Raw genomic sequence first — 27793 nt, 5'->3', positions numbered from 1 at the left:
GTGAGGGCACATTTCTGTCCACGTTGCAAAGCCATAACAGAGCGCTGTAGAAAAACTACATTAAATTACTTTCATTTGCATCGCTAAAGTCCAACTAACTTAATTACCTGTCCAGCAGAAAACAGACAACTTCAGCTCCACTTTGAAAACATCTGTCCCACATGAAAGCCTTCCATCTCTGAAAATCCACACCGATTATGTCCGGGATTTTTTGCCGTCAGCTGTTTGTATCTGTCCCGACTCTTCTGGCTTCATGATAGAAAGATCCACAGACTGTTGGCTCTCTTGCTAAATAACACGTGTGCTCGTTCATTTGTCCAAATGTCACTTCTCTTTTTACCTCTAATTAACCAGAGGACTACTCAGAGACTGTTTATTATGTTTATTATTATTATTATTATTATTATTATTATTATTTCCTCTTCTACTTCTACGGATGCATTTAATGTAGTGACTGGCGTCTACACTGCCAGAATTATACAAGCAGAAGAACGCCCTGATGACGAAACACGCTCTGTAGCGCTGTTTGTCCGTTGTCGGCTATTGTAGAAACATGACGACATAATACTGCTACCTCAATAGAAGGGGGTGCCCGCGGTTATGTAGATAAAAATGGCTCATTCTAAGGTAATAAAAACATAATGGTTCATTATGTAAGGTCTTTACACACCACTGAAAACATAGTTATGCATACATTATACATAGTTATATTATACTGCCTTTCTGTCGATAGATCCTCAGAAATATTACACACTGAACCTTTAACAGATGAAACATTTTTTAATGAACTTTATTTATTTTATTATTTTAATGAAGATTATACTGGCAACAAAACTAAGATTAAAAATCTTCGAGAAAAAAACTAAGAAAGGGGATCACCAGAATATATTTTCTTCCTTGCCTCTCAGGGCTTCCGTACCCTTCTGTGTTCTATTAAATATTAAAATACACATTTATAGATCGTTGTGGATCATCTTGTGGTGACATTGATTTGACTACTCTTTCCAAGGTCATGCATTTCTAATGCAATCTAAACTTTCAAGCCAACGTGGACAAGAAGTCAGTGCTCAGAAAGATGAATTTCCATGACAACTGGGCAAACTCTGTCTGCTGAGGATGATAATATGACATGATCAAAATCACCAGAACTGCTACCATGATGATGTCACCAACCATCTTGGTTTTGGACTTGAAAACTACAAATGAGTAAACAGAAATTCTGATTTGTGAAGAGGGAGTGGAGTTTGAAAGACCATGCATCCTTGCCTCCTTACTAATTACTGTTCATCACACATTCCTTCTTCTTTATGCAGTAGCAGGGTTTCTTAGTCATTACAAAACATTCTCTCTCAGCTAGACCTGCTGAAGTGTCTGGACTGAAAATGTACCAACTTCAGGTGTCATGCTGTGAAACTGGCCTCGGGCAAAAAGAGACGTTCCCCAGAGTGAGTCATAAAGTATCACATTATCAGAAGTAAACAGGCTTTGTTTCAGAACCTCAAATAGAACCAGGATGACATTATACACAAGTCCTGAATGTCATCCTGGCTCTCACCACCACCGATCAAAATCTTTTGAATTTGATAGGTTGAATTGGGTCTAGTTAGATACGCTAATGGCTGGTTTCCAGTACCTTTGAGTTCCTCAGCAGCAGTCACGGGGATCACTGACACCCGTAATCTACCTCACCACGACACACCAAAGCTCTCTCTGTCCCATTCTCTCTCTCTCTCTGGACAGTGCATGTCTTCCCGTGGAGTCAGCTTGGACACGTTTCTTCTGGTGATTGCCAAATTTGTGTCATATTACAGCTCTGAACTCTCACAGAGCCAATGGCTGCCAAACCCCACTAACGCCTAATGAATTATACATCCTGTGGGAGAGCGAGCGAGGGGGCAGCGGCAGAGGAGACGAGTGTGTGTGTGTGTGTATGTGTGTGTGTGTTCCAAAATCAACAAATCCCCTGCTGTCCTCAGCATTCAACAAGTGTTTAGAAATGGATGACAAGACGAGCCCAGTGAGAGACCTCAAGAGAGGAGAGAGAAAAGTAATCTTGTATGATGAGTTTAGATGACTGACACTAATTTGTTCGTTAACATGGGTGTGAGACACCACACTCTCACGCACACACACACACACATGCACAAAAAAAAACACACGTCAGGATCCTTTGCCCATTGACTGTCTGTTGGTCATTCAAATTCAGCAAAGCTGGCAGGGAAACTCAGCGATGCAGACTGACAGTGACATGATGGAGCAGTCGCAGGCTGTTTATCTGCTGCAGTCCCACCAGTTTGTTTTCTCTGGTCCAAACCTGAGACTGTTTTTTTTAAGCATTCATAATGGTCAGTTATACAGAGCAAAGTTTTAGTGAACACTGACCGAGAGTTTGGTTGACCTGTTGACCTGTGAGGCTGTCGATTTTGGTGTTGAGTGAAAGAGATGAAAACAAATAGTCTCTCTAGCTTTAACTGAGCATGATGGGATTAGGCTTGATTTACTGTTCCTCATATTTGTAACAAGACCTATTGGCACAATTTACAATTTGTTTGCATAAACACCACAACCATAAACTGGACTATGAAGCTGATCAGACAAGTTGTGAACAAACCCTAAGGTCAACCAAGCTTATTTGGAAGAGAAAAGTAAGGCAAATGCAATTTTGTCCCCCAAAACCACGCCACAGTTTTCAGCTTCACCTCTTGGACTTTCTGGCGCTCAACATAATTTCCATCATCACTAAAAGAAGTGATGGCTGAAACTATGAAAATAAGACCCAGATGTAATAAACTACAATAAAGAAATCCTTTAGGGTGGGGCCTCTCTCACCGTTTGTTGTTTATGTTAGCATCACACTTGTATAATAATAATAATAATAATAATAATAATAATAATAATAATATAAAGGAATATAATCATATGATAATCATTTAATTTATTCTTTCATCACGCAGAGCTATTATGTATCAGATGTTAATATTGTCTTGTATTTTGTTTGTGTTTTTGGTGTTGGAGGCTCAGATTTTGTTTTCATTTGTAACCAGCTGCATTGCAGTTCTGTTGAAAATATGTTTTCTGTACTGACGCCCATTTTGAGCATCCTGGTGCTGTTATTTGAGTTCAGATAATGTTGTTTCCATCTGGACAAACAAAACAGAGTAAACACTCTTTCATGGTCTGAATGTGCTGTGTTCATTACATCCACAGATGTTCCCCTCAATATGATGTACTTCAGTCAGCAAATGACAAGACCATGTCGCATGCAATAAGTTATATGATCATTTCTCTGGAGATGATCAATATTTAGTTATTTTGTTAAGATTGTGTTTGATATTCACAATAGCAGAGATCAATAGACATTCTGTGTGTTCCCTTGATCAGAGATAATGATTTCTCCTTTTATTGGCCTGTTCCTTCTTGTATCACAGATATCCACATACAGTACATCTGACGTCTTACGTGCACCTCATCTACACACAATACAGTATGTGTTCATCAATCTGAATGACAATTATGGCTTGTGTTTAATATTTAATGTTTGTTTTTTCTAATGGATTTCTACTTAACTGTATAACTGCATTAACGTGCAGATCTATTCTGAGGACCAGATAAACGCCAGGAAGATATGCACATACAAAATGTGATGAATTAAAGGGGCTATATGTAGTTTTTCAATGAAATAACTTATTAATAAATCAAATTTTTATTGCCTTTGTGTCAATGGGCTGTAGCCGCACTTAAAAATGAAGCACATGCCCGCTTTCTCTGTTGCTTGGAACAGCCACTGTTCGGCTTTTAATGTGAAGGTACTGGGTCAGGATGTAGCCCTGTGTGCCTCTGAGCCTCTCTCTGACAAAAGCGACAACACCGCAGCTAACAAAAATCAGTTCACTAAAACTTCCAGCAAAACACAAAACCCATCAGACCGAACGAGATTCAGATGATGTTGATGAAAACAGTCAACATCAGAAAGAAAACATTAGCTTGCCGGCTAACACCGAGCAGTTGCTAACATTATCCACCGGTATTATTTCAAAGTGTTGATTTTAGCCTGCAAGAAATGATGTAACGCTAAAAAGCAAATGTGGAGCAATTAGTTTACTAGCTTATAGTGATACAGGGCAGAGGCAGCCAGCTAACTTTATATTAGCTCGGACCTGCCACCGTTTGCTTCGTTAAGTTCAATTTAGAATTTATTGTCGTTTTACTGATACTCAGGTAACATTACAGTTTACAGTACTGCAACAAAACAGAGCAGAACAGCTACACAGAGGAAAACCCATCCACTACAGTAACTTACTGCGGTCTAAAGCTTGATTTATACTCCTGCCTAGATGGCATGGCCATGCATTTATACTTGCGCGTCAGTGTCTCCGTCATTCTGCAATTACACCCCCAAATGCTAGTTGGCGGTAGTGCTACAGCGTCCACTGTGTTGACTTTTGCCGGCCGAGAAAGCTAACTTCCACTTTAGCCATCCACTAATGTCAATTGGGGTAAAATTGTATACATGTGGATGGTGTAGCCCTTTTCAAATGTTAATGGATCACATTCCTGAGCCTCCGGTGAGCCTCCGTCGGCTAAATGCAATCACTGTAAAGTTATCATGTAATGAGCATGGATTGGTTCAACCTCAAGCTGATAAATATATTACTGTAACATTGCAGTAGGAGTTCACCTGAGTTTCCAGTATGTTATGTGAAGTTGTCTCCCTGTCTGCCTATAGCCGCTGTCACTCTGCCCTTTTCTGGGATGATTGTGCCGATATGTGGTGTTCTGCGCTGTATGAAAGGTACAGAGCTGCTGTTGATCTGCCTCTGAGGTGGGAACATTGAAGTAACAGAGCCTGAACATGTCTGGAGAAACACCACAGTCAGTATGCCGGTGTTTCCACATTTATTGTGGGATCTCTGTATGAAAGCAGTTGGGATTATGATCACTCATGAGTTCAAGCGAGCACGCGTACAAATACGCCTGGTTGCAATATTAAAACCACACAGCTAGTGGCCGCTGAAAACTCCATATTTAAGTAAACCAAATCAAAATTATTACACTAAAATCAGAATCAGAGCTACATTTATATCTATATAATGCCAGTGTTGAAGTGGTGAATGAAATGATGGGTGAGCTCTCAGCACAAGGCAAACCATCCTTATTACAAGTTAGAAATTACAAGTCCTTTATAATTCTAGAAAAAAAACATTAATTTGCTGTTCGCTAAACCGCTCCTTTGATTGTCCAACAGCAGATTAGCCTGCAACCCAAAAGCCTTTTCTCCTGTGATGTTAAAAGTGATGTCCTAACACTAGCCCTAATTAGTTCCCCACTGAAATACAATAACAATACTTTCTCTTTATTTCCATGTCTTCTACATGGATCTTTAATTGATGAGAATGTTTTTTCTCCAGTTGTGTCCAGAACCAGTCACTCACAATCCCTATGTAATGGACATTCAGTTTCACTTAAGAGCGAGCCTTGAATTGAGATTGAGAATTGAGACACTACTTATCATCATCATTTGGCATCATCACTGACCGCTGTAGAGTCGCACAACTGTAATTTTTGATCCATAAAATGCAGCACATTGCACTCTGGGATTGTTAGCAGAAAGTAGTGTAATTTGTGAGTGCAATATAGTGGACATACTGTATCTACACACAGAATTCAGACACTCAAACAAAATGGTGGACAGTAATTGTTGTGCAATATATAGTAAATAGTGATCAATTTCGGACGCAGACTCAGTCTTTCAGGACAAAATAGCATATGAATAACATGGCAATATCTGACATCATTTCGGGTGTGATGATGATGCTTTTTATGCTTTTTTGCATGTCATTTCATATTCTTATTTTAACTTACCAACGTAAGTTAGCATACATAAAGTATTTAACTTACATCACGTACATAACTTATTTATGTAACTTGATGTACTTATTTTAACCAAAACCACGGTCTTTTCCTAAATCTAAAGTAAACTTTGGTGCCTAAAACTAACCAAACTTTCTACCATGACAATGAAGGTCACCTGATTGTAACGACAATGGTCAACTGGCGAGGGTCACATGACTTTGTCCTTTCCGACATCCACCTGTAACAGCGTAAATGACACGCAAAAAACTTGAAATGCATAAACATGACACACAAATATCCAGCGTGTTTATTTATAAGCATTCCCATGAGATCACGTTGTTCAACACAATACCATCTTGCCTATGTAGTCATATTTAAGCTTAATAAACTCATGGAGCTCACGTTAGTTCAATTAGCTACATCGAGAAAAATCATTATAGAAAATAAACAGTCGCTGGCTAGAAAAGAGCCTCTGTCATGTCTGAAATACTGCTTGATTGCAGGGCGGGGCTTGGTGTAGTGTGTACCTGAGTAGCTGGTTGCCAAGAATTCCACCATGAAGACGAATGTCAACCTAAAGGAACAAATTATAATCTTCATTCTGCACATAAAAAAGACTCACCCGCATAAATGATCACAGTGACCCGAGGCCGAGGGTGTTCACTCTCACTGCGCTGTTCTTACTGCACAGCAACAAACCAACCAAAGAAAACAGACAACAAACTGCATCTTCTTAGTGTGAAAAACACATACACAAGAGTTTTCACTCTTTATCGCAGGAGTTTATTCATTTTGACAAGAGGATACAGCATTGAGCACGCAGCCACTGCTCCTGTTTATCCCCTGGCAAATAAATGTCACCTGCAAATTTTGCTGCATTTTTATCCAAATAACATAAAATAACATGGAAGTTATGGTGCGTCAAAGGCAATGAGACAAACAGGTCATATGATCTTAACAATTGCCTGTTACGTTTTAAACTCATTCTTTTATTCATACACTACTCTAAAATCTATGGTCATTATCCATCCTGTATTTTCTTTTTAATCACATTTCATCCAGTGATGAGGGTCTGATTGCAGCCATGGTGAGTCAGATTTCAGTTTGAGCGTTTGATAAAAAGATTGTTTAATGTGTCTCTTTGACACAAAAGAAAATACAGTTACACGGCTATTGCAATGGAGCTGGTTTAAGTGAAGCAATAAAATCATCATGGATATCTTTTCCCTGTGTGATGCCTGTGTTTGCTCAGTGGGAGTAACCTATTTCCACTCTCCTCTGTCAGCAGTGACACACCACAGGATCATTTATAATTCAGCATCAAGACCAAGTAGAGCCAGAGGAGGCACGCGGATGGCTTTCCAACAGACGCCGTAGTGGAGCAACAATTACCAGCCTCTCTTGCCTCTCTCCTCTCCATCCATGTATGCCTGTGCTTACACATGCAGGCACACATACAGGGCGTGACATTTCCCAGCTTTCATACAAGTGCAGTGGAGAGAAGGTTAACGTCAGTAGACCTTTCTGTCCTACAGATGCTAACTGGTGTGTTACACAAAATGCACGCACGTTGTTGTTCATTTACGCATGTTGGAAATGTCTGCCCGCATCTGCAGGAGGCTGTGTCTCTTCAGTGATAAAAAGGTTTCAGTTTATCTCATCATTGTGATCACAAACCCTCCTGAATTAACCGTTTTCCCCTTCTTTCTGCAAGCCTTTCACTTATTTGCATCTCACGCCGCCTCTTCATAAAAAGCTCTTTTAATTGCACAGAAATGTGCCATGATTTAATGAACCCTCATCAACTTAATTGGATGAAAAATATTCACACATACTTAACGTAGCCTGCTGACTGCACACATACACTCATAAACACACGCAAGCGAGCCACGCAAACACAAATGTGCACAATAACATACTTGCATGCTGAATTAGGCTGTAGCAGAGCTATCATTTTTTATGTTGACACTTTGGATGTGCAGGGAATAGCTTCCTGGCTGAAGTTGCTTCACTCTCTGAGTCCATAATTGGAAAAGAGGCATATTTGAAACAGCAACCATAACTTCAGGTCTCCTCAGTTGGACATCTTGTCTAACTGCCTATCAAGCAAGTATTGATCAGATAGTTTCACTGAGAGCTATTCGTCAGCTAAAATGATGGTTAGTGGAATTAAACTACAAAGAAGGATTCACATTTGTACTGGTGAGTTACAGGCCAAAAGATGCACAGTAGATATGTGCTTGTAGAAAGCAAGGCATGCACACACTCACGCTGATTCTCATTTTTATTTGGACAGTCCACAGAAACAACAGACAACTCTGCCTTCATCATGGTTGTGTCCCCAGATACAAATACTTTTCTAAATAAGAAAGTGCTGCTGTTATACAACAAGTCAGGAAAAGAACATGCCGAAGATCACGACATGCAGGAATAGTTTGCAAGAATGTAGCTGAGGGCAAAAACATAGCTGCTCAGCGCAAATAGAAATATAAAATCCATTCTGTAAATAATATCACAGAAAAGAGAATAAAGTAGGAAATCCAATAATTTTTTCTACAGAAGTTATATCATGCTACAAGTTCTAGCATAACCTATTTTCCATTTGATTGATGTTAATGGATGTTTAAAAGCTGCCCCGGGCAACATTTTTTCTCCTTCTCTCACCACTGTCCTTTGACAGTACGGGAACCTGAGCGTGAACATAAACACTGACACCCTGCTGAAGATCTGAGCTAACAGGTTACAGGTTCAAGAGCTAAATTCAGCTCATATACTTTGACAGGCAGGTGATAAATCAAAATGAAGGGGGAAAAAAGAATAAATGGAAAAACATAAGGAATGGAGATGCTTCCATGCAAGTGTGCCATAAGAAACAATTAAGCAATAAATAGCCAGTTACACTCTGTGACATTTATATAAATACTGAGCAGGGCCAGTTCACCAACATTTCGGCTCAATGTGGCTAGATTAAAGGTAAGTGATGTTGAATGAGGGTTCATGAGGGGGGCAGAGATGGTAAGAGCTTCAGTCAAAAAGACTGCTCAAAGTGGAGAAAAATGCGTGCCAGTACTCCCTTTATTCACATGTTGGCGCATGTTTCAAATCATCCCATTTGAATTGTGCCCTGAATTACACAAATGATAATTTTGTAAGTCAAGAAAGTCGCAGTTTGTCATAAAAAATGACAGTTCTTTTTGTGTGAAACTGCTTTATAAACTAAATCTCTTCTCTGGCACAATGTACGTCACCAACATGGCCTTATCACATTTCACCTCTTTCTTTCAGAATGTAGGGGAAAGTATTAAAAGAGGCTTGATGGCGTTACGTTATGACAGGCGTTAGCTTCATTAACATTCATTATACAACTACCGTACATATTTTTTCCTAAGTAAGGGCCCACTTCAAGTATTGAGACTCAGTGGGAAAAGGTGGGTTTGGATGGATTTATTTGCAAAATTGTTTTACATTTATCCAAATTGGTTGGTATTTGTTTGTGGATTGACAATGCATTTACTCACAAATTGACACACATATTTATTACTAGTATTGAGACTAATTTCTCTCCATAGACCGATTGTTTCCAATGGTGATTGGTGGCGGTTTTCACAGGAAAATGAGAGAAAAGCGTATTAGCTGTGTTCACTAATGGATTTCTAAGCCATCCATCTGATAATGTAGAAATCTGTGTTAGCACAAAACATAGAAGATCAACTACAGATTGCTAGGCTGAAATAAACACATGAGCTGTCTGGATCTCAGGCTTCAGACAGAATCTCCAAAAGCAGGTGAAACAATGTTTTCATTAACGCTAATCAATAGTATTGACTGTCCTAAGTCTACCAGCTGAAGTTTCTTGCTGCTAATTACTAGGTTATTACAAAGACCAGTAACACAGAGTCACTCCCTCCTTTTCCCCTTCACTCACCTTCTCTTCTTGTCTCTGACCATCTTTCATTCTTTCCCCTTTTTTCATTCACATCACTCGCACTTGAAAATTGTATCCTCTCTTCTTTTCTTACTTGTGCATCTTATTTTTACATCCTTGCAGGACATAAAAAAGGGCCTCGATGTTGTTTTAATTTCTGTCAGTAAATTAAATCAAATATAAATATAAAAGAAGTAGCTGCTACAACACATACATATTCTACTTTGTGCATTTGTATAACTGTCAGAAAAGATGGGAGGAGTAACACTGCGAAAACCTCAAGGACAAGAAGATTTGAGCAATTTGCACATGATAATACGTGTGACCATCTCCATCATAATGGGCCTATTGCTGCAGCGAGGTGAGTTCGATCTTATCAACCCGTTTGTAAGAACAAGCACACGGTGTAATAGGTCTCCCTGTCCTGTCCATACTGGTTCTTGATCTCCTGGGAGATTTATTCACATGACACGGAGAAGTCGCCTGAAGCCCGGCAAAGAAAATGAAAAGGCTACATGTGTGGAAATGAATCCTACACGTCCAGCAGAATAACACCCCTGTTTGAATAACTTCTCTTCCTTCATTGTAAGTTTTTAAAGAAGAATTATACAAAATAACACTGAAAAGCTACTTGTTTACAGCATGTTAATTCAAATATGAAACCAAACAATCAGGAGCTACTGAAAATAAATCTGCATAAGCATACTGTGTAATGAGGTTTTATTATTCCTAGCCATGCAGCAAGTTTGTAACATATGTATGGTCAGATATTACTTGGTATTACTTCTGTCAGGTATGTGTCTGCGTGTGTGTGTGTGTGTGTGTGTGTGTGTGTGTATAGAGGTATCTGGGGCTTCATCCTGCTCTGAATGCAGCAGAGAGTCGAGGTGTCTTTTCACATCGCACTTGAAACTGAATTCACATTCAATCAAGTGCTGCTGGACCACCTCTGTAGCCACACACCGCCACCACTGTCCACATGTTGGCATGTATTAAATTTTTTTTTACATTTTATTTATTTAGCTGATGCTTTTATCCAAAGTGACTTACAATTGCTATATACGTCAGATGTCGCACGCCTCTGGAGCAAGTCGGGGTTAAGTGTCTTGCTCGGGGACACATATGTGCGCTTGAAGAGCAATCGCACTTGATGATACTTTCACAAGTGTGTGACTGTGCTGAAGCAGCTCTGCGCTTGAGATGAGGATGCAGCTTTAAGGCTTTACATGGAGAGGGTCACTGACAGTGGCGGGTCCTGATGGGAAGCTATATGTGACATTGTGTGCACTTTGTCATCCAGCTCTACATACAAGAACTAATTTGAGCATGTGGCAGTGTTGCCATAGTGTGAGGTTTTTATTTTCATATTAATTTCAATTTCACTTAAAGCAATAGTTTGACGTTTTGGGGAAAATGCTTCATTGCTTGTTAGTAAGATTAGTTAGATTAGAAGATCGTTGCCACTCTTGTATGAAGCTAGCCAGTAGCCCGTTAGCTTCAATAATTAACACGTTATATCTGGTTTGTTTAATCCAAACAACTTATACAAGACAAGTTTTTTCTGATGCAGAAATTAAAAAAGGATAGTTTCACATTTTGGGAAATACACTTAGCCTTATTTCTCGAGAGTTTGAAGACAAGATTGATACCACTGTCATGTCTGTGCGTCAAGTAAGGAGCCAGAATGAGGTGGCAATTAGCTTAGCTTAGCATGAAGACTGGAGGCAGGAGAAAACAGCTAGCCTGGCCCAGTCCAACATTAAGAAACTGTCTGCCAATGTTTCTAAAGCTCACTGATTAACCAATTGTATTGAATTTGTTTGTATGTTATGTTTGCTATTAGTCGTTTGTAGTGCTACAATTATCTCTTGGCAAATAAGAGATAACAGCCATGCACAGTGACTAAAACCTGTGCTCACCAATTTGACCTCTGCCAGAGGCAGTGGCAGTGCACGGAAGTGCTGGGCGGATAGAAAAACTGTTCCCTTATCAAGAAATAATTATACACAATTAAACACATTACTCCTCCATGAACCACAAAGTTTAAAATGTCTCTTTGTGTACATAGTAAACAAGTGAATTGTAACACATTCATTTTTGAACTTTAAAAGTGCCAGTTGTTTCCCCTTACCTCCATGCTAGGCTAAGCTAACCACCTTCTGCCTTCACATCTGCACAGAAGATTTTTCTCAGAAATAGAAGTAGAGATGAGAACATAGAATGGAACAAATTGTCGCTCGGGAGGTTCCCTTTAGTGACAATAAACTTTTGTTTTAGATCACATTGTACCCTTTCTGTAAGGGAGCATTCTTCAAAAGTGTACTTTTAAGTACAGAACTGTTAAAACTATTTCTTATCCTGTAAAATGTGTTTTCAGTTGTTGTTGGCTAATTCAACCTCTGACCAGGATGAAGTTGGGCATGGCTTTACTGAAAATGATGTGAGGTCACCAAACCTGATGTACTAATAAGAAATTTAAAGGTTGTCCCACTCAAACATGCCCCCAAGCAGAGTCAAAACCAGCGATGGTGCTGTTCACTATATTTGATATTAGTGGTTGCATTAGGTCTGTTTCCAGCAAAATTTAACTGGTCGTGCAGCATGAAGGAGAAGACCTGTTGCTATGGTTACTCTCGGTTTATCATATCGTGCTCACAGATTTAAAACAGTGTATGTTTGATGTGATTCACCTGCAGCCATTCAGTTTTAGATTTTTAGTTTAGTGTTTTAATTTTTCTGACTGCTTGCTGATGCCCTTATGATTACACTTGATTGAATCTGAGATTCACTTGTTATTGCAGAGGACTTTGTATAAGCATCCTTGGCCTCCTTCCTATCCTGCACATATCCATTTATGTGTTTTGAAATAAACAAATCAGAAACATTGAATGCATGCTAGGTAGCCTATACCTTTATTCATTAAAGTAATTAAAAATTTTGATAATCTGTTCTTAATTCTTCACAAATTCTCTACATTTTTGTCGGGTTCCAGCAACTTGTTGTATTTAAAGGTTCAGTGTGTAAAATTTAGAAGGATTTATTGACAGAAATGCAATATAAGATCCATAACTATCTTCAGTCGTGTATACGTTATGTTAACGCCACTCTCTCCCCGTGAGTCCAAGCAACAGTGGCAGTAGCTGCTAGAGTTTCTTTCTGTAAGTTTCACATTGCTGTGCTACTTTAGCAGATGCTTCAATAAATTAAATGTAGAAATGTTTGTGGTTGAAAGCTTTTGCTGGTTTATACTGGACGACAATGTTCTTTGCATCTTAGACTGTGACACAATAATGGCAGCAGCTACTTACAGCTGTGGAAAGAACGCCCCTCTCCCTCGTTCTCCATTCTTTATTTAGTTTTTGCTATCAGCGGACATGAACAACAAAGTTGGGTGCCGCAGACTTGCCGCACAGTAGCGCTTTCACGTAATGCAGCTTTACTTGCCTTAGTTACTGTAATTAAATTACTGTTTTAGAAAAGTAATTAGTTTCACTACTTAGTTACTGGGAAATATTATTACAGTAAAGCTTTACTAGTAACGCCTTACTGCCCAACACTGCTAAGGACAGAGGGTGTCATACACTTTACAGAAGCCCCTTGATGCAAATTTGTGATTTGTGATATTAATATGGTGGCCTTGAGAGCTCAGCACACTGCAACTTAAGACAACACATGCAAATGAAGAAAACAACTTCTCCAATGTCACAGCACATGCGCAGCATTTAGAAAAAAAAAGAGTAAACACAATCAAATACAGAAAAGATGCAAATAGAATACACAAAAGTGATGAAAACCCCCTGACACAGCTGGGACATGAGTCACAAACCATGGCAACAGCAAGCGTGTCGCAGCCGTGTGCATCACTTTTTAATGTCCCCTGGAAACAGTTTCTGTTGCATCTGTTAGCATTTCTATATTTGGTTGGATTTTCTGTTTTGCATTTTTTCTTAATACTGCGCATGTTTTGTCAAAATAGTGTTGAAAACAGGTTTTGAACATTTGCTTGTGTTTTATCCATTTGCATGTGTTTTCTTAAGTTAAGAGCTCTCAGGGCCACCGTATTTTGGGCTATATAAATAAAATTCTTCAGGTGAACAGATTGAACAAGTCAAACTATCAGGTAAAAACAGTATTTGAAGGAGCTCCAGAATCTACCTTGTGGGCAAAGGGGTCCTCTGAGACTGGTCTTAGTGCTTATCTGTGTGAGACAATGCCACTAAGGCAGACACATTAATAGATCTATGCATTATTCAGCATGTTTGCTAACTGTGTTCTAAAGCTGTAGCAAACACCCTCGGCAAGGGGTCTCTCACTGTCTCTCTTTATAATTGCAGATTTTTTTCAATTGGGGATTTCTTCTAGCCCAAATTGGGAGGTGAGAAAATAATCATATTCAAGAGTTCAACTCAAACATACACACTAATAAGAAACGCCAAAAAGTAAATATCTAAAGTGGAAACTCAGACAAAAACCCACAAACACACTTTTTACTCACATGCACGCTCCCACACCACATGGTTAATTAATTCTAATTTGAACCGCCGTGGCCTCACCTCCTACACTTGTGCCTTCTCATGGTGCCTACAGCATCTTCAGTGAGTGAGACCGATAGGCAGACTGAAGCAAAACCATGAATGTGAAAGTGAAAAATGTCAGCCCGAGCTGATGTGATCGAGAGAGACTCATCTCTCCTGAGTGACAGCTAGGAGATGGGGTCCAAAGTTCAGCAAGCAGCAACAGCCAGCGGTGGCTGAATTTAATTTTGAGGATTTTAATACAGTACCAGGAATTTCCATAATGTGATGTAATTAATCAGCATACAACAGGCACACAACCTGGTCAGGTAATGATATCTGATTTACCTAGCCATGCCTGGACATAGCAACCTCTCACTGCTGTTTAAAGTTACTGCAGGGAACTTTCATTTTGTGTTGATTCTGCAGACTCGGTGAGGAGTTTGGAATAACTATATAGAAAAAGACAATCTTGTCACTGATGGTCTCATTTGTTCATGTAGGTCATATAGAGGCATCAATATTTAATTGTAGTAACTTTAAGAAGAATATTTTAAATTTGACTTCAAGTGTTTGTACATCCAATCTGATTGGCATCTGGGCAACATGAGCTATTTCAACATTTATACAAATGTGCTTCATTAGTGACAATAGTGAATGGCAATATGTAATGCCAAAGCATACGGTATATTACGTTCACATAATGTGGTGAAAAAAAAAGTGTAGAAATCGGGAGTTTGGCATCAACACCAGCAGCCATACTTGATGAATTCTTATATATATTTACATATTTAAATCTGCATTTATAGATTTTTTTTGCCACTTGGGGGCATTGCAACAAACTCAAAGCCAAACATTAACATATTATAAACTAATAAAGTTGATATGGTAAGCATGTCAGCAAACAGTTGCCTCTTTTCACATCCAGCAGACAACGTGCAATATTAGCATTTATTTGGACTTTTGGCCCGCCCGACAAATGCCCAATTCTTACTGTCCTCTTGTCTCCTGAGGGAACTATTTTAGCAAGTTAAATGCAACACTATGTTCACTAGCTGGTAGCTAACTTTGTGTGCCATTTGGTGCTGGGAGGGTAGTGTCCACTAAGTTTATTAGAGCTTTTTTGCCAAAAAACAGCTGCCTGCTGCGGCTAGAGGTTGATGAGAGCAGTGAAAGTGAACAACAGTAAAGATGTGGCTGTTAAACCAAAACAGCGAGCTGGATGATGCTAAAATGCTCTGTAGAGCTAAGCAACAATTGTCGCTAAAAGCAATCCCTTTCACATTACACATTATGTTTGATCCATTCTTAATGTAAAAGTAGTAGATTAGTGCAGCTTTAAGTATTAAATATACTGTTAAATGTAAAACAATAAATGTAAAACTCTAGCCAGATTTACGCTTCTGTTGAAACTTATTTATAATGGAAATTATTTACGTACAATAAAGAGATAATGGGGCTAAGGTGTAGTAATTTCTCTGGCACAGCCTCACTTTTATTTTATTTTTATTAAATTTACAAAACAGGTATATTTTTACAGAAGAGAGATACCTAGGGCAGCTTTAACCTCAATCGGTATTTCTCTGATCATTTAAATTGCAGGTATTAATGTGTTTTGTTTTTGATTGGAGAGTTTAAGCTAGCCAGCAGTGAAGTTTCTTCACTGATTATATGACTGAATGTCTTTTTTGGGGATAACATTGATTATGGTTTGTGACTTTAAACAAGTCATTCATCTGCCACATATACATATATGGATTTTGCTATAATCTTTTATTTATTTGGCAGATAATGAGCACTTGATCTATATTTCATTCAATGTCAGCGCTCCAAGAGAGATCCTTTTGAGGTCTGGTCACTAATCACTGTGTGTGTGTGTGTGTGTGTGTGTGTACTCTCTCCATTTCAAATCTCTTAGCTAGATTACAGCAATAAAAGGATGTCTGTATCCCTCCTGTACGATCTCCCATTTTCTTGTGCACATTATCTCAGCAGGTACAAACAGTACAGATCAGTAGGATCAGTGACAGATCCTAACCCTCTCATGCATCAGCGGGCCGTCGGCCTCATTAATAAAAACATTAACTCACAACAGCTGATCAATATGTCTCAGGCAGACTGATTTGCTACACCTGCCTGATCGCTGAGTGGTTCTGTAATCCTGCGTGGTTAGGAGGGTGGATGGGCGGGGGAGTTGATGGGCAGTAGGAAGATGATGGCGATGTCTCAGTTTGAGCTCAGTCACCTGTTAAATGAACAAAACTGAAGATTCTCCTTTCTGCTTCCGCCCACTTTTAAGTGTGAACATCCACTGACATCTAATATGTGTGTGGGTGTGCACAAATACACACAACCACACATGCCTGACTGCACAGCCACCCTCCCCATCAACCACCCACCAATCACCTATGCACCCCCGCACACACAGACACATACATAAACACACACACACACACACACGTACGTCCTCCTCATGACAGCAGGTATAACTGAATATATTCAGTAGACCAAATATACACTTATTTCCAGAAAATGTTTTTAATATTTCAGCAGCAGTTTCAAGCTTTTGATTCAGATGATTCACTGTTGTGCGTGCACACACACACACACACACACACACACGCACACACACGCACACACACACACACACACACACACACATTGTTAATGTACGTCAATAAGGCAGCTCTTGATGTTGAATTTTATGATGAGCAAAGACAATAAAACTAAAGCATGCTGTTGTATTGTTGAGGTTGTGGCCAAGTCACTCACATTAGGCTCGCAAACACACCAAGGAATACACAGGATGTACACTGAGGCAACACAAACACACACACACACACACATACAGGACGCTGAGCGGGGAGTATAAAAGGGGCATCCTTCCCACTCATCAGAAAGTGCTCTCCTCACTCTCACACTCTGACACGCTGAACCTCTTTTCTCAAGGTAAGGAAACCACTTTCCTTTTATATTTTCGTTAAATGATAAACCAGAGATTTAAGCATTTTATGAGACATTCTTCATACTGTGAAATATGTTTATTTAATATTTTCTTTGTAATCAGACTGTAATTCAAACATTTTCATAACACATGGACGCAAAGAATGACAAAATGTACACATTTTGCCTTGAATGTTTTAATACATGAAAGCAGTGTTTATGTGAATACATCACATTTGGTGTGTTTTGTTCTAAACCTATTGATAAATCAGAAGGTTTAGATTGAAAAGAATTTACGTGCTTCACTTTCTTTCCTTTTGTTTCGTGAATTTATTTCCAGAGATCTTTTCCCAGAAGCATAGCGGAAATGAGAGAAATTCTGTCCAATCAATCGGGTCAATTTGACCTGCTGAAATTGCACTCAGGATATCAAGATCCAACTATCTACAGTGTCGCCTGCTGTGCCCCTGGAAGACAGTGTGAATGTGCTGTTCTGATTCACGCCCCTCTTTCGTTGCAGTCAGAGTGATCGTTAACTGTGAAAGAGCAGTTGGATAGCAGATGGTCTCAGCTGTAGTTTCTTAGTGTGGAAGAAGTCTGTTGAGTCAGGAGATGCCTGCTTCAAATCCAGACTGGACCGCGTCTCAAATTCCTTCTTTTTAAACTTTCACTTTGTCTCTCCGTGTTTTAGATGACTGCAGGGCTGTGTGTGTGTGTCGTGCTGGCAGTCCTGTGCACAAGCTGTTTGGGGCTCCCCTTCTCCTCCCAGCTCCTAGACGAGAGCCAGCGCTCCATCTCCGCTCCTTCTGAAGGTACAAATCTTTCACCACGGGCAAAGACAAGCCCCTAGTGAACAGGCAAGCACATTCATTAATATCCCAGCGAGTTTTAATGGTCGACATCTGCTCTTGTGTGTGTCTTGTGTGTTGAGTAGCTCTCCTTGAGGCTGACACCCACACCATGGGAGAGCCCCACCTCCAACACAGCCGCTCTGCCCCCCAGCTGAAAGCTCTTCCTCTGGCTGAGGAGGATGCAGACTCCCGAGCCAACCTCAGTGAGCTGCTGGCAAGACTCATCTCCTCCAGGAAAGGTGTGTGTGAGGACGTACATGTGTGTTTTTGTGCTATTATTTTGCATGTGGCTTGCAGAATCTCAAAGGCTGGATGATGTGGATGAGTGTGAGTGTGAGTATATTTTGTGTTATTCTTTACACTTGTTAAAGCACTTTGTAACTTGTTTTTGAAAAGTGCTCTACAAATAAGGATTATTATTATTATTATTATATAAAGAAAAACATCTGGCAACTACAATATTTGCAGCATTTTCAGAGACAAGTGCTTTTCCCTGCCATTCTCGTCTCTTCAATCCTGCTAATTACTGGATCATCAGTGCACAGCCTGCTATGTAAAATGAATTAGTGGCTCTAAAAAGCTTTTGTGGTTAGAAAGAGAGAGTATTACTGTGTGCAGCCTTCCGGCCATTCTCCTCATACCATCTTATTTCAGTTTTTTCTCTCTGTCTAACTCTCAGTCGCTTGATTTTTTTTCTGATGCCAAGAAAGCAAGCCCTCAACACTGTCATAGTTCCTCAGGTTCAGCGCTCGGATCTCTCTGGCCGTGTGATAGGACGGGGGAATATCTGGGCTCTCACTCTCACATACACAACACACACACACACACACACACATATATATATATATATATATATATACACTGTCAAGACCTGAGATTCTCAGCTTGGCTTCCTGACACTGACGTCTTCCGTGTCCACAGTACGATGTTTCTTTGCACAAGTAGTCCTACAGCCTGAAACTTTGCACACATTTTCACAGAACAACAGGTAGGGAGCAAAATGTTTTAACGTGGGACCTGTGGTTAAAAAAAAGACACGAAATCCTCTGAAGAAAAGTTTTCTTTATCGCGAGTAAGTGATTTACGAATCAAAGGGAATCATTTTCACACTTTATTCACTGCCAACAGAAAATAAAGTTGAGATTATTGGTTTTATTTTTTGAAAAGTGGACAATGCCTTTTATCTACTGTATCTTAGACATAAAATATCATATTTATACATCCACACACAAATATGCATCAGAATTACAGCTATATTTATACATTTAAGCTGTAAAGTTTCAATTTTGTTGTACAAGACTTCAGGAGCAGAAAAATGCGAAACAGAAACTGTTCAGGCAGACAGTGAAGTCTTTAAACAGGCAAATGGCACATTGAAATCAGCATGTAATATGTAAGGGAATGTGTGCATGTGTGTTTCTATTTAACCGTGCGTGTGTGTTTGTGGGTGTCTGTGCTCGTGTGCTCGCTGTTCACTTGCATGTTTCGGTGTAGGAGGTGTCGTTGTCAAGCCTTCTGCAGCCCATCTTCTCAGCCCACCAGGGAGCTGAAACGCTGTGTTTATGTGTGTGCGCGTGTGTGCATACCAGTGTGTGTGTGTGTGTGTGTGTGTGTGTGTGTGTGTGTGTAATGCGTAGGAGGATGTGGGTGGAGTGAAAACAGCATCTTTGTGAGCGCTCAATTGATTACCAAATGGATAGCATTCCTGCTTCACTTCACTTGGAATAAAAAAATCAGAGAAACAGAGTTTCAGAGATCAGAATGTTTTACAAGACAGGAAGTCACAGTGTGTTGGGTAATTGGAACATTTTGAGATACACCTTGATAAATACAGACATGGACACACGAAGGAAGTGATGGTATGTTGTCACTCTAAAGTCCAGCTTTAGTTGAAACATCCCTTTTATTATGGTGTTGTGTAAGTGTTTGTGTTTGTGTGTGGATGTGTGAATGAAAGAGAGAGAGATAAATAAATAGAGAGAGAGATAATGAGAAAGAGACTATTAAAATATCCAAAAGAAAACCAACTTTAATTAAAATAATTAATTAAAGTCAAATCTAAACAAGAGGAATTTTGAAAACCCACATAGTCACAGAAAGCAAACGTCGTCAGTTTCTAAAATTTGCAAACACTTGTGTCTCTGGAAGGCATAAACCTAATTGTGATTTGTAATGAACTCAACTAACTTCTTAACTGCCATCTGAGGTCATAAAATCTGTGATGACATTTTAGATATTAAAAGTATCAATCAAATAAAATACATTTTAGTGCATAAAGACTATTAACGGCTTGGTTTTATGAGAGCATGGTTTGTATCTAATCTCACCCAAAAACTGTCACATTTCACCAGATATAATATTTCCAATAGAACCACGATGTTTTGGTTATTAAAAAAAACAGTGAATGAATCCTCTGGGCTCTGTCAGAGTGCCTCACAGAGTAAAAAATCTGATTAAAGTCACATTCACTGTGTTATTGCACCACATTTACTTGCATCTTGTTTGCACAATCAGAGTATTTCAAACGATCTTCCTCTAGCTGTCTCTAAGCAGACACAAACCAAAAGCAGGACCACAATCCAGTGAAGTTTTTGTCGCTCTCAATACTAACGTCCCCCCTGCTCTGTTTCTCCTCAACCCACTCTGTCTGCCACCTCCCCCTCCTCCCCCTCCTCCCCGTCCTCCCTACTTCTCCTCCCAGGTTCTGTGCGCAGAAACTCCACAGCAAACAGCAAAGGCAGCGGACTGAGTACCAACCACCGGATAGCAGACAGAGACTACTTGGGGTGGATGGATTTTGGTCGCCGCAGTGCAGAGGAGTACGAATACTCCTCGTAAAGGGAAGTCACGGCTCATACTCCTCCGTACGGGCACGCGAGAAAAAGAAGACAAAACCCCCCCACGCAAGCTGGCTCCCCACTGTCTCACAATGACAAGTCTATTTATGATGATGTATTTGTTGTACATTTGTTTGTAAAACTGTAATAATGCAATATACATTATGCCAAATTTTGCAGAAAAGCTCTCACTGTCCAAAGTCTGTTTGTGTCTGGTTTTCTCTTGTTTCTTCATTTTGGGTGGAAAGGGTTGGGACGGTATCAGGGTGTGTTGAGAATAACCGAACTGAATAAAGATTGAAAATATCCCTCTGTGCATATGAATTCTTCCAATACAATGCATGCTGATTAAACTGGACCTATTAACTGTCAGTGGGTGCATTCATACAGGATTACATGTGGCACCTCGTTAATGCTGCAAACATACTACAACGTCAGATTATTATGCTTCTTTCATGTAGTATTCTAAGGTTATTATCCCCAAAATATCACTAATACTACTAATACTCATAACATATGCATAAGCACACACACAGCTGCTAAAGTCATTTTGGTGATAGTTTATGAGGGCAAGAGCCTTCTGAAAAAAAGGATTCAAAATCCTCCCTAAATCCTATAATCCTTGATTTTGTTTCAAATTTGATCAAAACTTATATTTTATGTCCCAAAATCAATCTCATACTGCCTGTTCGATTGGACAAAAATCCCTCCCATTAAAATTTTTTCCTTTTCCTTGCTTCTTCTCTCCAGCAACACAAGAATGGTTTTGACACTGAATGCACAGAGGATGTAGTTGCAGTCTATTACGTGCTGTGAAAACAGTCCACAATTTCTTACAAGTCATCCTATTGACTATAACATGTAACTCCCTCTGTTTGGAACGAGATGGATCAGAAATTATCACCCCTGTGTGTAAAAGGAATTTATTTTCATCTCTTTTTACAATGTGGACACAGTTTTTGAATTGTGTTGCCACATATAAGGTCAGCACTATGTACTTAAACATAAGATCAGTTATTTCTGAATATTTGAAAGCCACTTCTGGACTATGGCCCTCCAGATATTTCGAACATATCATTTAAGGGACTATGAGTATTTAAATGGAAACCTGTTTGTGAGGTAGGCGGGTTGTTTTCATTCTGGTCTAGATGTCTTCTCTTAAGTTGGTAGCACTGTTGGGTATGAAGCATTTCTCCTTTTTGGGATGTTATTTGTTTTGCTTTATATTGGAACTGATAAAATATTTTAAAAACAAATTATGAAACTCACTGTCTAATATGGGCTTTGTACATATCGCCATGAAAGATAAGTCTGCCTGCAGCTCCATGAGTAAAGATTCTCCCATGGGACCTGTCATCCACTTCTTGTACATTGCCAGGTTGATTTTCTTAAATATTAAATGTTACAAGTTACGAAGTAAATGTATTAAAATAATCTCACTGCTGTTCAAATAGAAATGAATAGAGATGTGTTACATTTCATAATCTAGGCAACATATTTTACATCACACAAACACAACTGACCAGTACCAAAGGCCAGTGACTTCGCCTGATGCAAAACGATGAAAGTAAATATTCTGCACATTAGGAAATAAATGCCTGCCCATGGTGGATTATGGGTAATGATGGCTGGTTTTTGAGTATGATGAATGTAATGGGAGAGATGTCTGATGCTGAGAAAAAGGGTCAGCGTGAAGCCGCACAAAGGAGATGAAAGTCAGCGAATGCATCATTCAGGAAGAGGGCCAGGGAATGTTTGAGAATGTCTTCAAAAGAACGGGAAGATCATTATGAGCTTTAACGTCTGTCTTAAATATTGAAGCTGTTTGAAGCGTTTGGAGAAACTGATATCGATTGAATTATTAACGTGGGCTCAAAATAAATTCTAATAATTGCTTTTGGCTCCACTAAAGAGACAATAACAGCCCAGCCCGTTTTGGTGTTATGAAGAAATGCTGTGTATTGAGAAAATTTTTAATTAAACTTCTTCAGGCAAGGGCAGAAGAAGGGATTTGATGATGTGGTATTGACACTTCTAGTTTGAACGTCACTTGAGGGTTTTCTTTTTATTATGATAATCATGAAAACAACAACTCTGACAAAAGCCAGCAGACAGGCTGCTAGGTTCGACCTGTAGGAGGTATTAGTAAGGGCAAGAGGAGGAATCCGCTGTGGTGGTGAATTGTGAGGAAGCAGCCCATTATGCCGCTCCTGGTCTTGTGTGTTAAGTGAAAGATGTGTCCGTGTGAGTGAGAGGTGTAGAAAGGGATCGATGAACAAAGCTGGCTCGGTGAATAATTCAGAGAAGGGGTTTTGGGTGCCTTGGGGGATAGAGAGGGTTTGCTGTGTGTGTGTATATGTTTGTGTGTGTTGGGCATTGAAGCCACTGGCTTGAACTGAGGTCGCACTTGAATCAGAAATTTACAGACTTGGGATTCTGAGAGTGCCATGGGAATTGACTCAAAGTTTCTGTTTAAAGAGCTGAGGTAAAAAAAAAGAGTAAAAGGCTCTGGAAAGGTTTAAAGGCTTCAGTGGGACTGCCAGGAAATGTCTCGACTGTCTGTTTGTGTGTGTGTGTGTGTGTATATATATAACATCAGATGTGTGTGTGGATGTAGGTCTTTGCTAGGAGTGCCAATGATGCCAAAAAGGTCAAAAGGTGAATGCACGCTTCAGCTACAATGCCTTACACAAAGTGATTCGAGCACTCGTAGATGCATAAGTGCTCTGGTTTTGTGTGCTAGTGGGCAAAGCCACAAGCTCATGAAAGGAACATGAGCTCCAAGAGTGTGGCTGTAATGAAGATCCAGCAACAGTGATGAGCAGATGGCCCTAGCTTTTCCAGGACCATCTATGAAACTGGCTCGGTGTACTGGCTTTCATTCTCTGTCCTGTCTGTCTCCAAAATTTCCATTCTTTAACTTCAGATCAGCTTTAGTCAATTCAAAGGCATTTTCCTGGCATCTACAACAGAAGAACTTATGGTAAAAGCAGGGAAGGAGAGCTCCTGTCTGTCTGATGCTCTGGACTGTGCTTCAAAACCCTGTTATTCCAAGCTTGCATAATATAGATTCTTCTACATAAAGCAGCAAATGTTTCAAATATGTAGGAAACATAAATACACATTAAAACTTAATGAAATATTAATATATTTTGGGAAATGTGCTTATTAGCTTTCTTGCCAAAGGTTAGATGAGAAGATACCCCTCTTATTTTTGTAAATGAGTAAATATGACGTTTAGCTTGGCTTAGCACAAAGACTGGAAATAGGGGGAAATCGCTTACTAGCACCTCTACCAGCACATCAGAATCAGAATGAGGTTTATTACCAAGTACATCTGGACTACGTCTAGGCTATAGCCACATATATATTAAAGCTGAAGCTGATCTTCAATATATTTGGTCAGAAACCCTCCCTCAAACTAATAAACTTCCAGATATGAAAAGGACAAGATAAATCCCAACAACCTGAGTCAGTTTTAACCTGATGATGAACATGATTTGCTAATAAGCACTAAACACAAGGTACAGCTGAGGCTGATTGGAATATTTTGCAGGTACATGGTCATCGTCATTGTGAAGGAATCATTTATGGATACTATGACACAGGTTTCCCCAGGTCATGATAGGGTGAATTGCTTTGCTAAAGTAAGCCAAAGGTGACAGCCAGGGCTTCTCCAAATCTCTCTCCTCTCCTCTCTGCTCTCCTCTCTGTTTGTCGACTGACTGGCACAGCTGAGTTGATAGTGATGCACTGTTGTGTTGCACAACATGTCTTGATTTGAACAAATAACCAATTAACCCTTTGCTAAGCCACGCCCCGAATACACAGCTGGCCAATCACAGCGCAGTATAGGACTTGCTCTAACTGAGGTCCTACACTTTCATGGCTGCGCTCCATTGACTCTAATGCAAAAAGAGCCGTTTGAGTCAGTTTGACAGCCTGAATACAACCTTCAAATGTATAATGCAACGGCAAAACTGTCTGCTTCTTTCTGAGATCGCTTTTTCCAACAAATTTGACAATATTTCTCTGGGGATTGCAGTAATAGACAGTGGCAGCGCCGACAGTTTGTTGGACTTAGCAACAGTAACTAACATTGTAACATTGGTTTGTGGACTGCCGTTTTGAAGCCTTGAGCTTGGCCGATAGGACGCTGCCATGTTGAGTTTTTGCAACCAGCGGCACTGGACGTGACCACATTTACAATGTACAATCCTTAGTCAAATTCCTCGTATGTGTACACATACTTGGCCAATAAAGCTGATTCTGATTTGGACGAGACGGTGGAGCTAACTTGCTTAGCTAGGTGGATCTGTAATTCACGTTAACTGTCATTTTAACAGGGTTGACATCTTTGTCTAGCAAAAAACAGGCTTAAAACTAAATGTACTCACCAGGGAACGTTAACATCCAACTCCTAATAAGCTTTTTCAACGGCGCTGGTTAAATTTACACAGTGCTGAGGGTACGAGTCGCCTCTAGCCTGATTGACAGGTCTACATGGTAACGACGTGCATACTCTGCTTTATGGTCTATTTTCCTCTACATGGGACCATAATTTACTAAATGAATATCATGTTGTATTGAAGAAGACATGAAACTAGCAACTGAGACCATAAACACATTAGGAAAGAGTTTACTGAGGTAATAAATCAGCTGAGAAGTGGGGTCATTTTACCATTATTTCTAATGGAGCCTTCTTTTCACAACCAGAAGAGTTGCCCCCTGCTGGCTGTTCAATAGAATGCAGGTTTAAGGGACTTCCGCATTGGCTTTGTGTCTCAGACAGGGAAGCTTGCCGCTTGGTAAGCTGTTGTATTCTGGCACTGTATCTCCTCTCTATGTTAAGTCTTCATCAGTCTCAGAAACTTCTTCATCACACCTGAACCTGGCTCACAATGATTCTTCAACAATCATAAGCATTGGGTCAAATTAAAATTTTGACCATATGGTGGTGCTAGAAGAAAAGTCAGAGGATCCCCAAAGTTATTACAGTTCATCCTGAGAGACATGAATGTCTCGTCAACTCCGACATTCTATTTAATATATTCATTTAATACTGTTGAATAACATCTAGTTTGACATCAATTTTAATGAACACATTTGGAACATTATGGGTGGTGTTGATGAGGGTACTTAAACTCATCTAATAGGGCTGTGGGGATACATCAGACAAAAAAGCATGAGAACGCGCGAGTCATTTCTTCACTCACAAGAGGATACAGCATGGTCCACCAGTATTTGGATTTCCTCTTTCAGCTCAGGAGGCTGTTGATTTGATGTTTCGATATATAACATTAGAGAGTTAGATTTAATTTCTTCTAATTATGCTCCCCCCTTAGCTGCCAGAGTTGTATTTTTGGCTTAATGCTCACCTCTTGTTAACCCTGTGGCTAATAGAGGTTTCATAAGCATCCCTCACAGCACAAGAGATACAGATGGTGAATGGGTACTAGATTATGAATGCCCAATGTGGTCAGACCCAATCTAGGCTTCTTTAAATATTGACTATTTTCTGGGCTTAGTTATTCGTGAGCACCATCTGCTGGAGGAGGATAAATGATGATTTCCTGTCTGGGACTCTTGTTTTCATGATTGTAAAGTCTTGAATGAGTCAAAATTTCATGTAAGGGAAAGGGAATCACACACAGGGGAAAATCATAGGATGAAGTTAAGGTTTGATTACTGAATTTTTATTTTGGAAAAAACCCTCATTACATGCTCACCCTAATACTTACAGTGATGTGTGGTTCTTGGTTATGCACTACACATAACGATCCTTTTATAAACATGTCAATTCAGACAATTTAGTGACAATGAACAGTATATACAGTGAGCACATCATTTTTATGTGTTTAAATTCATAGGATTTTTTAAATAAAGAAACACAACTGTAACAATGGCTGTGACAGCTTTCACATCCTTAATCCAACACATGAAGAACATATATCATCAAAAACAGATGGTTGAGGCACTATATTGCTTAATTTCTCCAAAAGCTTCCAAACATGACGGCTGATTAGCAACATCCCTCTTTCCATTCTCTTTGTGAGCTGCAAGCCGCATGTATTGATCCCTCCACTTCCGTGGAAGCACCATCAACTTCCCTCTCTAATGGCCTATTAGGAAACTAAACCAAAGTATCTTTAATACTGACATAAAATCTATTCAATGACTTGTTGTGTATTATCAGACACACACCTAATCACTTCAGGAGGGATTCAGTTAGGGGTAAGACTGGAGGGAGAGAGTGAGGACAAGGATAGAATATTTTCCTATAGCCTATTTGGTGTGTATTTTTTAAAATCATTTTTAAAAGGTGGAATTTAATCCAATAATATAGAAAAAGAAGAAAGGCATGGTGTGATGCTACACAGACTACAAATACCAACTAGTGGGATGGCAGATTTAACAGAGTGCACCTGTGTATGTCTGGCTGTGAGTGGGATTTGGTGGATGTGTTTCAATAAAAGGAAAGAGTGGGAGTACTACATCTAGCCAGCAGAGTCGGTATCCAAAGCAGGGCTGTGTGTGGACAGCAGTGGGTGGATTTTTACCAGACAGATATCTAATAGCTCATGGCTCATGGCTTATAACCCTGTAAAGCCTGAACCATCAAACAATTGCCAGAAAATTCTTTTTTTTTATATGTAGTGGTTATTATACCTAATGCGAAATAATTTTTTGTGAATATCTCTTTGCATGTATGTATCATATTTGAAACATTCAGAATTTATTTCAATGTTTTGCCCACATCATGTTTTTTTAAAATAACAAAAAACATGCAGAACACAACATGTTTTGAACCTTTTATCATCATCAGCCTCATAATCTTCCCCTAACTGCTCTTGTCACTTGAACTGCAGG

General features: G+C 39.5%; 1 protein-coding gene across 1 annotated transcript; it reads left to right on the top strand.

Annotated features, from left to right (window-relative positions):
- The first annotated feature begins 17199 nt into the window (after positions 1–17199).
- Positions 17200–21231, top strand: LOC123976697 (cholecystokinin). Its single transcript, XM_046059045.1, has 4 exons — positions 17200–17241; positions 17927–18047; positions 18170–18325; positions 20788–21231. Exons 2-4 carry the CDS (start codon positions 17927–17929, stop codon positions 20922–20924), a joined length of 414 nt encoding a protein of 137 aa, XP_045915001.1. The 5' UTR covers positions 17200–17241; the 3' UTR covers positions 20925–21231.
- The last annotated feature ends 6562 nt before the right edge of the window (positions 21232–27793 follow it).

Source organism: Micropterus dolomieu, linkage group LG09 (genome assembly GCF_021292245.1).
Source record: "Micropterus dolomieu isolate WLL.071019.BEF.003 ecotype Adirondacks linkage group LG09, ASM2129224v1, whole genome shotgun sequence".
NCBI classification, from domain to species: domain Eukaryota; kingdom Metazoa; phylum Chordata; class Actinopteri; order Centrarchiformes; family Centrarchidae; genus Micropterus; species Micropterus dolomieu.
The sequence above is the reverse complement of the archived record's forward strand: the minus strand, read 5'-3'. Positions and strand labels throughout refer to the sequence as shown.